The 12,195-nt window shown below is 49.6% G+C and overlaps 4 protein-coding genes across 4 annotated transcripts; all 4 read right to left on the reverse strand.

The window, feature by feature from the left end:
* Nucleotides 1–1,685: 1,685 nt before the first annotated feature.
* On the reverse strand, nt 1,686–2,336 carry N7525_001932 (glutathione S-transferase family protein; the record flags this gene model as incomplete). Its single annotated transcript, XM_002557417.1, has 1 exon — nt 1,686–2,336. The coding sequence occupies one exon, from the start codon at nt 2,334–2,336 to the stop codon at nt 1,686–1,688; it is 651 nt and encodes a 216-aa protein (XP_002557463.1).
* A 2,354-nt stretch (nt 2,337–4,690) lies between these two features.
* On the reverse strand, nt 4,691–8,746 carry N7525_001933 (putative sister chromatid cohesion factor (Chl12); the record flags this gene model as incomplete). The annotated part of the gene is made up of 3 exons (XM_061212104.1): nt 4,691–4,892; nt 5,483–5,893; nt 5,949–8,746. The coding sequence occupies 3 exons, from the start codon at nt 8,744–8,746 to the stop codon at nt 4,691–4,693; spliced, it is 3,411 nt and encodes a 1,136-aa protein (XP_061071330.1).
* A 388-nt stretch (nt 8,747–9,134) lies between these two features.
* Nucleotides 9,135–10,323, reverse strand: N7525_001934 (electron transfer flavoprotein subunit alpha/FixB family protein; the record flags this gene model as incomplete). The annotated part of the gene is made up of 3 exons (XM_002557415.1): nt 9,135–9,712; nt 9,772–9,940; nt 10,018–10,323. The coding sequence occupies 3 exons, from the start codon at nt 10,321–10,323 to the stop codon at nt 9,135–9,137; spliced, it is 1,053 nt and encodes a 350-aa protein (XP_002557461.1).
* Nucleotides 10,324–10,694: 371 nt separating this feature from the next.
* On the reverse strand, nt 10,695–11,948 carry N7525_001935 (uncharacterized protein; the record flags this gene model as incomplete). Its single annotated transcript, XM_061212105.1, has 1 exon — nt 10,695–11,948. One exon carries the CDS (start codon nt 11,946–11,948, stop codon nt 10,695–10,697), a length of 1,254 nt encoding a protein of 417 aa, XP_061071331.1.
* Nucleotides 11,949–12,195: the final 247 nt, after the last annotated feature.

Consider the following 12,195-nt stretch of genomic DNA (forward strand, 5'->3'; position numbering starts at 1 on the left):
GATCTGGCAACCTGACCAATCTCCTTCCGTACCTGCCCAGCTTTTCCAAGACTTACAGTGCGGTGTGCGTAGCCAGCAAGGGATTCAATGTTTCCCCTGATGGTGGTAACGCTCGGTCCCTACCTAGTCCAGTTCGTATTCGACTTTGACTGGACTCAAATTCTAGCCTATAAATACCAATTTCAATAATGTACCGATTGTGGCCTGCTCAAGGCGTCACAAAAATTAAATCTCAGCCCACGGCAAAAGTACGATCTAAATGCCGCCAGATAGTCAGGAGTACGGAATACGTACCTACATTGGTTGAACTCCATAAGTGAGCTAACCCGCAGTGATGACGACTCCGCGCTTCAATTTTCTAAATTCACGCACTCCATACTCCATAGTCCCTCAGGCAGCCGAGAGCTGCCCCGCCTATCCACTTTTTCGATAATGAGCCAGCCAGTGGAATATTGATAGTCGAGCTAGAAGCCAACGGACTCGTCGATCCACAGCAATCTTAATCCTACTGTTTGGACGGCACGGCCTTGTCCGCGTCATAGCTCGCTCTAGCCTCCATAATCAGCCTAAAATTACATTAAATGTAATATTGTCTCCGTAGGTTACCTGCGCGGAAAAATCAAGCATTCGATAGTTAGCCCACGTTCTCCTCATTCCCCATACGGTAGCGAAGTTCGGCCTAGGTGGGTGGGCATTTCATCAAGGCATGATTTTGTCTTGACATCCAATAACCAATCAAAGCCGACATCCTGACATGCAACCTGCCTTTTCAGGTACGAGTATTCAGCTCCACAGTCCTCCGATCATTCCGATTCTTTCAGCCTTGTTTTTGCTGGTGCCTGCTGCAATGATTGTAGCACCTGGCGACTCTACTCCTTTTGCTCTGTCTAGTGCTTTTAAGCAGATTCAGGTATCGCTCAAAGACACTTACGTTGTATCTCATTAAAATATGCTTACGCGGCTCTGTGGGCTATATACGATATACGGGGAATATCACAACTATTCCGATTATACTGCCTATATTATGCTCTATTCTGCTCACGTTCAAGCATTTCTAACATGATTAGGTCTTATCCCACAGGAAACACAAGAAGACTTGGACAGAAAGAAAATCATACCAACACCAACCAGCGTCTGGCAAACGCACCTTCCCTATACCAGGCTGCACTGGACTTTCCTTTTTTCCCTTCTCCGTCTGAATCCACTCTTTTGATCTTGGTGTATGTTTTCCAGATTTCACAAATTCTGCGCTCAAAAGTTTCCAGGCAATCCGTCTCACATCGACCTCTCGATATCCTTGGCGGACCGTTCAGTTGGCCCTGAGCGAGTTAACGAATAACAAACCAAATTTCCGCTTTACACCCAGCCAACTGGATCATGTCATTCTCAAGGTCAGGCCGCAAATGTGGCCGACTACTCACGGTCCTGGTTTTACATAGGAAATTCCTTTCTACAGCCTATGCTTTTTACAGTCTCATACACTTAAAAGGTATCTGAAAAAGCATCTGAAACACGTCGGTGTGCCTCACATACATACAACCCCCCTAATATCAAGTTAGATTGAACAGATCATATTATTGGAGTCTTGCGTCAAGAATAGAGGCCGAATGAGCGACCCACTGTCCTTGTGGTAGTTCGTTTCATTCCTTCCTATCCACACGCCGATATCCTCATATGAAATCCACTTAGCGCCGCGCACAAGCATCAGCCCGATCCTGAACCGACTTAGCAATAGCAGGACGTTCCTGCACCAGCTTCGACCAGGCATCGACATTTGGGAATTCCTTCTCCATATCAATGCCAAACTGACCAGGATACAGATTCCAAGGAACGAAAGCAGCATCGACATACGAGAACTTGTCACCAACGAGATACTTCTTCCCCTGGAGAGCGCGGTTCAAAACACCAGAAACCCGACGGATTTCGTTGACATAGCGGTCAATTGCACTTTGCACCTTCTCGGAGTGGAAGCGGCTGAACCAGACAGCCTGACCGAAGTATGGACCTTGACCAGATACCTGGAAGTGGAGCCATTGCTTGGCGAGGTAGTATTCCTTCGAGCCGGCGGCAAAGCTGATGGTGTTTTGCTTGTCGTATGTGTCCACCAGGTATTCGACAATCGCGCCGGATTCCCAGAGGGTGATGTCGGTGTTTGGGTCTTCGATTGCGGGGACGCGGCCGTTGGGGTTGATGGACTCGAATGGCTCTTTCTTCATGTCTGGGAAATCGACGATTTTGTGGGTGTAGGGAATGTTCAGCTCTTCCAGGATCATGATCACCTTCCAGGGATTGGGGCCCAGGTCATGTCCGTAGACGGTGATAGGTTTGAGAGACATTGTTTCGTGTGTAGTGAGGTGGTTATTGGGATTGGAGTTGGGAAATGAAGAAAGTCAGTACCAGATCAGGACTGGAGCTATCTTAAACCACGCTTCCGTTCCCTCAGAACCCCGCAATTCTTGCCGATTATTCATCTTGAAACTTCAGAGGTCCTCAGCGAGTTTTCCAGGTGCTGTGGAGCGAAGCTGACAAATGTCCCAACCCGGAGCGGTGGACCCTGCGGAGACTTTCAGAGTGCGGAATTCGATTTCTCCACGTTGTTAGGCGTTTACTGGCGAGGACGGTGTTGCTATCAGACTGAACTGCCGGGTGTATCTCCCAGGTCCTGAGGCCTGATGAAATGATTACTAACATGTTGATCTCGGACAAGGTTGGAAGATCCACAGGTTGGCTGACCAGGCAAAAGCAAATAGCAATGAGATCCCGAGTGACCCTAGGACAATCCGGAGAAGAACATCAACATGGTGGAGACTCTGGCTACTTCATGATTCAGAACATTCGAGCTAGGATGGGTTCCTTCTCACAACTGTCTGAGATCGGATGTTGGATTGCAGCAAAAACCATAGGAATAGTCTCTTTCTGGCATATGGAAGAAATGTTGACGCATCGGTCAATGGTTCCTCTTTCCTCAAAGCCTCGAAATCGAGTTAAATGCCACCATATTCGTAATAGTGGGAAAACAGTGGATATGTACTGCTGCCAAGACCGCAGGGCGTGTTAGTTGGATTATCGAAAGAGATAGCGAGAATTGTGGAGATATTCAATGATTGTTGACTCTGATCGAGTCATCTGAAAAAGGGTTAGAATGCGGCGGACTAGCTGTATATGTATGTAGAAAGTGAAAACAAGGTTGACAAGCCTCGGACTTCGGGATATCGGACTAACACCCATGCTCAGTGTACTCCGATTTTATACCCTGACGACATGTCATAAGAAATATAAACTGTATCCAAAAGCCGCGGAGTATATAAAAATCAAATAGGATCTCTCTGTCTTTCGTACATTAGAATCCAAGGTAGATAATTCAGCATCGGAATAAAAACCCACATGGGTCGGACTAACATCGGACTACCTAAAATCAGCACATCCCTATTCTCCATCCTAACTCGACTAAAAATGTCCGGTTAAAACCTTTCCGAGTCATCTCATTCCATCCTTTGTATATTGTTCTTTGATTTCAAATTTTCTCAAGGCCTGGTCTATTTAAGCTTTGTTGTGACGTTGCAAGCACCCGCTCTTTGAGTCATCCCAAGCCACTTCGTAAATCGCAACGCTTTAGCATCCAGGCGTTTATCCTTGATACCAATGCAATTTTTAGAAGGCCTTCATCCTTTAACTTGTGGCTCTAAAACTGGCTGTTGTCAACATGAAGGGCTACCATTGCCCATCGCGGAGTACAAGTATACAACATACTCTATGTACGGAGTACTCCTTAGTATACTTGGAATAATATGTCGCCTGTGGACCCAAACCACCTAGAATCATCTAAAATCTCTCGGACAAGATCCAGGCCTCAACTCCGATATAGGAAGATCGATAGCCGCATTAGTGTCAGCCTCAAAATGCTCCGTCTAACACATGGGTCGTAAAACGCAAAGCCACACATGCACTACGAATGGGCTGCGCCCTTTCGCAAGATAGTTCTGAACTTGGAAGTCTTGCGAGTTTCGTATCAAAGGGCGTGCGAATGAATTACCGTGTTAGGAACCCGCTTTCGGTATCATCATTTGGGTTTAGAGGATGGAGACACATGTCCCAGAGACGATGTTGTGAGCAGCTTGATTTATCATATCCTTGACTTTCCCGTATATTTCATTGGCCAATTTCCAAGCAACTCAGATATTTTGGGGTTTCCACTCTAACCTCGTATAGTCCCCTCCAGGAAAACTTCCAACTCCGATTCTTACTCCGACGGTTAGACCCACATGTAAGGCAGTGACTGACGCCTTTGGGCCTATCCCTGTACAGTGCAGGGCTTCTAGACTTGATATCTACGTACTACCTATGTATGTACTATGACTGAGACGGTGGGGCTTAGGCGTTTCGAGATTTTCATTCTTCCCTCGGAGTGGCTACCTAGAGTACGGAGTAAATGATGTGTGGTGGTGATCACCCAACATCTACCTCTATATAAAGAGCCGATGATATCCTCGTAGAAAGAAACATTCAATCCATTGCAAAGCATCAGATCCCAAGATCTAAAAAGTGTCATCCTTCTCACACCTTTCTCCCGAACTATAAACGCCAAACCAACTCAAACTTCGTTTACGTCTATACCTCCATTGTCAACGAACCTACCAAGTTCCCCACGCAATCGCAATCCTCCAAAATCTTCCAAAACTACGCACAAGCGTCAAATACCCAAAATGTTCAGCAACTCCTCCAACTCGTCTTCCAAGACCACCTCGAGCGCAGCCTCAACCCACTCCACCGTCTCCACGGCCACAACACTCAATGCACCAGAGGCATCAACCAAGAACCACAAGTGGTACTCGCTCAGCTCGAAGTCCCCGAGCTCCGATTCAAATAAGGCTGCCGCAATGGAGAAGAAGAAGCTGCATAACGAGGCTCTTGCCGGCTACCTGAGCCTGCGCTAAGTCCGTTCGGGACAAGGGAATGCATCCACTTCTGTGATTATCATTACACCTGCTCGATCTACTCAGAATACCTGGATTAGATGCTTCGAGCCTCTTTCCTTCTCTTCTGTGTTCTTTTCTTTTTTCTTGTCTGTTTTTGTGCTTGGTTGGATTTGTTTCGATGTTAGGCTGCTGCGTCGATTTCCGAGTGCACTTGTTCGCCCTTTCGCCTCAACGATGGAATGATTTGGATACCACATACTATGTTTGATTATTTGTGCTTTGATTTTATATCTCAATGCGTTGGTCTTTTTGTCTACATTTAACAGTCATAATCTAGACTGTTTGGCTAGTTTATTGGTGTTTATATATGCTTTGAGGGAATAGAGGAATATCTCTTTCGTTTCAAGACCTAATATCAACCAAGTAATATTGAGTATCTGGCATTCAATGGCTCGTAGCAACCAGTGTTCATTATAGAATGTATGCGAAAAGCAGGAAAAACAAAACTCCAGCACACCATGACAAACGCTTAAAGGAGGCAACCTGGAACACAATGCATATATTACAACCCAGCCATCAACTCTCCCATCGATATGGGTTTCCGGACCGCATTCGAAAAGCCTTCGTGAAAAGTAACCCAGACCTTCCGCCCAGCCTTGGACGACTCATCAGCCCAGCCGTCTGCACTGTTTAGATCCTTAGGCTGTGGCGCAGGTTGCTCAATCAGCCGACCAAAGAAGTCACGCTTGACAGCCGCTTCCTTGATTGCTTTCGCTGCGGTCGTATCATCGGAGTTCTTGTCGCTCTTGATGCCGACTCTAGACGCTCCAATAGCATCAGTCTGCTTGCGCATTGTCGCCTTGCGATACTCTTGGTCGAGCACCTGGCGGACGGCATACCGCACCGGCGCTGTACCACCCGAAGCCTCGATGGTGCTACCTTTGATCTTCGAGAAGACCACGAGTGAGTCAATTGGTCTGTTGAGGTTATGTTAGATTTGTTATGTTTGCATGGACTCAGAATCCCACTCACGGTTCCATTCTATACGCCCATCCACCGTGGCTTCCTTCATGCTCCACTCGGACTTTTTCAAAAGCAACGCCCATCCCGGTCATAACACGCACGGTAGATTGGACAAGGGCACGTTCGGAGTCTTTGCGGACAGTAGCGGTGCTTCTCTGCTCTCCGTTTCCACGGATGACCACCGGCTTGATGTCTGGTGATAGCATGCGGATCAAATAAGGGACTAGATCTGTGATTATACTTTCAGTCGACCGGAAAATGCGAGCCATGGGTGCCGAGAAGGAAGCGTGGAATGCAGCCATGGCCGCGCGGTTCTGCTTTTGTGCTTCAAAGGCAGCAAAGTCGGCTTTGGGTCCTGAGAAAGGGTGGGGCTCTTCGGCTTCCTCGTCATCATCGTTCTTGTCGTCATCGGTGGTTCTGCCAGTAGCCGTAGCAAATAGGTGATGGAATGCGACAACCGACTGGCTGAGGTACGGAATCAGTTCCCACTCTTGGGATGAATGGACTTTCGAACTGATTGAGTCATGGAAATGAAGCCAGTCGTGCGCGGCGTTGGGTTTGGAGAAATAGTTATCATCCTGGTATTGCTGGATGGGATATGAAGCAAAGCAGTCCGATACACAGCGGTCATGATCACCGCTAGAATCGATCATTTCCCGCAATCGGTTGATTGCGTGTCGCTTGCGCAGATCTGCCACGCCGAGAGGAACACGGCTGCTGGGATTATCAAAACGATCTTGGAAACTCATGCCAACAGGAGCATCGGAGAAGCCAGCTCCCTCTGTGAACACACGGTTCACAATCTCACGAACACCCCCACGACTCATCTCCTTGAAGAACGCGCTACTACCCTCGGCCGATGCGTTGAGGACTCGAGTCTCTAGCCAGTTCCTCGTCAGTCTGAGTGAGGATGGCAACGACTCGTTTCGAAGCTTGTGCGCCACAAATTCTGCGGCAACAAGCACGCTACGAATATCACCCTCGGCAGACCCTTGGGATTTGGCACTGCGCTTTTTCCGGGCCGCCATACCCCAGGCTGCTTCACAGAGCCTTCGAGCTCCATCACTGTCACAGGGGATGCCTTCGCGGCCGAATATAACCTTGACTCGTTGAACGACATTCTCTAATGGAGCCTGGCGGACATTGATCATCTCTGCAATGGAAGATGTCCTGAGGGGCCGGAGACTGCTGTGATAGAGGTCATTGCAAACCAAAATCAACGGCCGCATAAACCGGAAGTTATCACCCTTGCGCTTCTTGCCATTATTGCCCTCCGAAGACAATTTCGAGTTTCGTTGGTCAAGCAAAACAAGGTCAATGAGGGCCTTCATGAAACCGCCCTCACCACCACTTCCAGAACCACCAGTGACACCGTCGACTTCGTCTACCACGACACATACGGGTTTACCGGCACGGCGGACCTTTTTATTGCCAATCTCCACGTTCATACCTTTGACGTTTTCGGTTCCCAGTGCGTCACGAATGCGGCCCTTGACCACGTCCCTGCTGCGGTCGTCACTAGCATTGATCTCAAGCACTTCGTAGCCAGCCTGTCTGGCACATACATGTGCCAATGTCGTCTTTCCAAGTCCGGGAGGACCACTCAATAAGAGAACCTTTCGATGGGTGTACTCTTCTTCACCCTCCTGGGTAGACTTCTTCGGTCGAGACTTTGCTAGACCAGGGAATACAATTGGCTCCCATCCCTTGAGCCACCGTAGTACAGATCGATGAGTGCGTTCATCTCCAATAAGATCGGTGAATTTACGAGCACGATATTTCTCTGTCCACATTGCAGAGTCTATCTTCTTTCGCTTTGAGCTCACATTGTTTGCTTCGATGGTTTTCTGGACTTGGGGTTGAGGGTCTCTGTTCGCGGGCTTCTCGTCTTTGGCAGCATCGTCCAGTAATTTGTGGATATCGATACCGTAATAGCTCTTAGTCGCCTTTCCAGGTTCTGTCTCCGACCGATTGGCGATCATTTGTTGATAGGAAACGGGGGCCTGGGCCTTCCTTTGTGGGACATTATGGGTCTTGCCAGCGCAAGTCTTGATCTGGAATCTTTTGGGAGCCATTGGGGCGGGGCGAGGTGTCAGTTGTAATGGTGTTCGAGAAGAGCCAGGTGTAGCATTGGTCGTCTCGTTCAATTTCGCAGTTGGCGCCGGCGCTGCCAGTATACTAGGTAGTTCCGCCGGAGGCTCCTGGAAGAAGTGCTCGGGCAAGTCATATTGATTCTTCAGATGCTCGTCCCGGAAAGCAGCGAGGTCGTCCTCATCGTCATCGTCATCGTCATCAACGAAGCCTCCAACCATGCGCTGGCGCTTCGGCTCCGTCGGCTCTCCCTCCGCATTTGTGCCTTTCCTCTTCTGCGAATCGTTGGTCGCATTGCCAGACGTGGGTGCAAGCGCACCCGGAGACGCCGCTATGAACGGCATTTTCGAAACGGGCGGCGAGGATGGGATAAAAGAGAGGTTTCGAGTAGGAGTGCGAGAAAAAGGTCTCGGGGTCGTCACGTTCTTCGTCGGCGTATCTACTACGTGGTTGTCAGTGGTGCTATGCCAGGCAATGCGGGCTTTCGATCGCGAACCAGGTCGTATGTCGTCTTCGCTGCGAAACACATCGGACAGATCCCACGCTCTATGTTGAATCACAACCCGGTTGCGGGTTTGTTCGTGCCGGTGCAGGTGGATTGCCTCGATATCGTCGGAGAATGATTCGGACGGTGGGTTTTCGTTGCCAGGACCTTCGGAGTGGAGGTGAAGGGCGGGGTCAAACGAAGATAGGAATGATGGCGAGGAGGGAAGCATTCAAACGTTCAGACGTCTCATGTCATTGAATGGTCTCCGATGTAATTCCCCTCTGATAGACGCGCGACGCGTGCAGAACGCGCTAGTCCCGTTTTGGCCACATAGTACTTTTACACTCTTCTTCGAAGCTGTCTACAAATGTATTTCTAGCAGTGTCCTATTTGTAGACTAGATTGTTTCGAAAGTACATTGTCAAGTTTAAAGCATTTGATCATGTCTAAGGATATTGAACTTAGATCAAAATGATGGACATTTGCTATTGTAGACCAAAACTTGGTCCTAGTCCTCTAGTCAATGGTATACTGTACGGTTCATTTAACAGACAAAAAAGGATATCAACCTGCTCAATAGGTCATGATACAAAAGAGAAACTATTCATGCAACCGGATTAGGCGCTCTTGACCTTCTCGGTCAACTCGGGCACCTTGTCAAACAGATCACCGACGAGGCCAACATCAGCAATCTGGAAGATGGGAGCCTCGGGATCCTTGTTGATAGCAGCAATAACCTTGCTGTCCTTCATACCAGCCAAGTGCTGGATAGCACCGGAGATACCGGCACATAGGTAAAGCTGAGGAGCAACGTTCTTACCAGTCTGGCCAACCTGCAGACTGTTATCGGCAAAGCCACTGTCAACAGCAGCGCGCGAAGCACCAATGGCAGCGCCGAGGGAATCCGCCAGCGGAAGCATGATGCGGTCAAACTCCTCCTTCGACTTCAAGCCACGGCCTCCAGATACGACACGGGTGGCTGTGGCGAGTTCGGGGCGCTCTGACTTGGCCAATTCTTCGGACACCCACTCAGTCATCGCGGGGGCGTTGGGGTCCGCTCCCTCAACGACCTCGGCGGAGCCGCCTTCGGTCTCGACGTCCTGGAAGGCAGTGCCTCGCACTGTGATCACCTTGACGTTGTCGGTTGACTGGACGGTCAGAATCGCGTTGCCGGCGTAGATGGGGCGGACGAAAGCTGGTTTGCGGTTAGTGGCCGGATCACATGTCAAACTTCTTTCTCTTGGGTTCACATACTGTCCTCGCTCTCGATGCCGGTAATATCCGAGATTTGCTGCACATCCAAGAGAGCAGCGACGCGGGGCAGCAGGCTCTTTCCGAAGGCAGAGTGGCCTGCAACGACGTGGGTGAATTCGCCCTTCTTAATGTTCTCGACGAGGAGAGGGGCATAGTTTTCGGGCAGGCCCTATTGTGCAAGAAATCCAATTGTTAGTTAAGGATCCTTCTAAAGGAATTGATTTCGGAGGATGCTGGAGTAAATACCTTCTCGTATGCGTCATTATCCACAGCCAGCACTTTCTCAATACCCTTGATCTTAGCAGCCTCGGCAGCGGAGGTGCCCTTGACGCCGGAGCCAGCAATGAAACCCGTTACTGAGCCACCGAGCTTCTGTGCAGCCGCAATTGCGGACAAAGATGAAGATTCCAGCTTGCCATTGCGCTGCTCGAGAACGGCGAGGGTCGAGAGGAGGCGGGCGAGTGCCGAAGAAGCGGGCTGGCTCAACTTGCGGGTGGGTTGGAGCTGAGAGCGGGCAGCCCGCAGGACAGAGTGCCTAGCGATTGGAATCATAATGACAACTTGGTGGAATAATTTGGCGTTGTTCTTCCAGGCGTGGGGGAAAAGAGCAAGATTGAAGCTCGGCGATTCACGGTGATGTGACTTTGGGTGGCTATCGTCGGGATTGCCAAGACTGGCTCCCGAGGTCGGACTCGGTTAATGCGGTGATCATATAGCCTGACCATTCTTCGAAATGACGCAGGCGACGGCGATGAAAAGACTTAATCCATTGCTCTATTACGTTGTATCTGGATGCTTGAGTTCGTCTACTGTTAGATTGATTCCAATTACTAGCACAACATAAATTGTCGGAACAATAGACACGTGATATTTTGTACGCCAGAAATACCTTTACATGCAGAAAACATTAAGAGCTATAACCATCATGAAGTCGCCTTCTTCTTCTTCTTACCGCCAACCTTCGTTGCGGCGGGCTTGCTTGTGTCACCATCCTCGAGAGCCTGAGCCTTGAGCTGCTGGAGCTTCTCTTTCCGTGCGGCCACGGCTGCAGCCTCCTCTTCATCCTCTGCAGACTTGGTCTTCTTAGTCTTCTTCTCCTCGAGCAGCTTGCCGTCTTCAGCGGACTTGCGCTTCTTGGAATCCTTGATAGCTTCGGTCTCAGGGGCAGCTTCCAGCACGTTGGCATCCTCCACCCACAACTCATCAGCGAGCCAAATAGGCAGGGCCATGGTGTTGGCGCCCTTGATGTGAAGAGCCTTGATGTTTCTCCAGCCCTTTGCTACAAACTTATCGGTCAGACCGTTGACCACAGCGGCAATATTCTCAGACAGCTGCTCGGCTGTGAACTTGGATGAACCGACCCGGACGGCAGCGGTAGTGGATGGTGCGAGCTGCACGGAGGCGCAGTTCAAAGTACGCTCGATCTCCTTAGCGACAATAAGAGGAGAGGCGAAAGAGGCGTGCTTCTCTTCCTTGGAGGAAGAGTTGACCTTCTTAGTGTCTTTCTTGACCCGCTTGCCATCCACTTTCTCGATCTCGGCGATACGGATGGGGATTGGACGCTTGCTGGACTTGTAGAAAATCTTTCCGAGGGTCTGGACCAGGCGCATGGCAATACGGTCATCAGCCAGGAAGACATCGTGCTCGGCGAACAATTGGCGACGGCTCTCGAAGCTCTGGTAGCGGGCCTTAAGTTTAGAGAAACCAATGACCTTCTCGATGCGGGAGGAAAGGCCCTGGGGGAAAGATGGGTCGGCAATAATATCCTTAACACCACGCTGGGGGTCGGCAGTGATCACACAGATACTGAGCGAGGGAGATGTGTTGAGAGAGTGAGGGATGCTGATCTTGCCGGGCTTCAGACGGTTCTTGTCCACCACATGCTGCTTGGTGGTGAGAACGAGCCAGATGGCTTCGTTCTTGGTCGCACTGTTCTCGTCATCGGAGTCATCGTCGCCAATGAGAGTCTTCTTGGTGGCGGTCTTCTCCTGTTCCTGCTGAGTAGACTTGATGTGCTTCAGCAGCGCGGTGGAAGCTTTGACGGCCTGATTGGAGTGAAGATAAGTACTTTGCGAAATTGGATCCTGGGAATCATTGGTACTAACCTGGGGCTTGTCAAGCTGATAAGGGGAGCCCGAAGTCACCTTCGAGGTAAGCTGAGTAGTAGAGGAGCCCATTTTAGCAAGTTGTAGACTCGATGGGTATCTCCAATTTTTTCGCAATCATATCGGGACTCAAAAAAATTTCGGAAGGCGGTGGCAGTTCATCCGTGCTTGGCAAAGGGACCACACACCGCCTGGCCTCTCAGGTCTTTCTTTTGGCTCTCTTTCTATTCTCTTGTTGTATATAATTTTAACAGCGCAAAATAATCAGCTTTGCCGTGTTCAAAAATTGTGATACCACCATGAACTGTTGTTCTGAATG

This window comes from Penicillium rubens (assembly GCF_028828025.1).
Source record: "Penicillium rubens strain IBT 27055 chromosome Unknown utg000001l_segment0_segment0, whole genome shotgun sequence".
NCBI classification, from domain to species: Eukaryota; Fungi; Ascomycota; class Eurotiomycetes; order Eurotiales; family Aspergillaceae; genus Penicillium; species Penicillium rubens.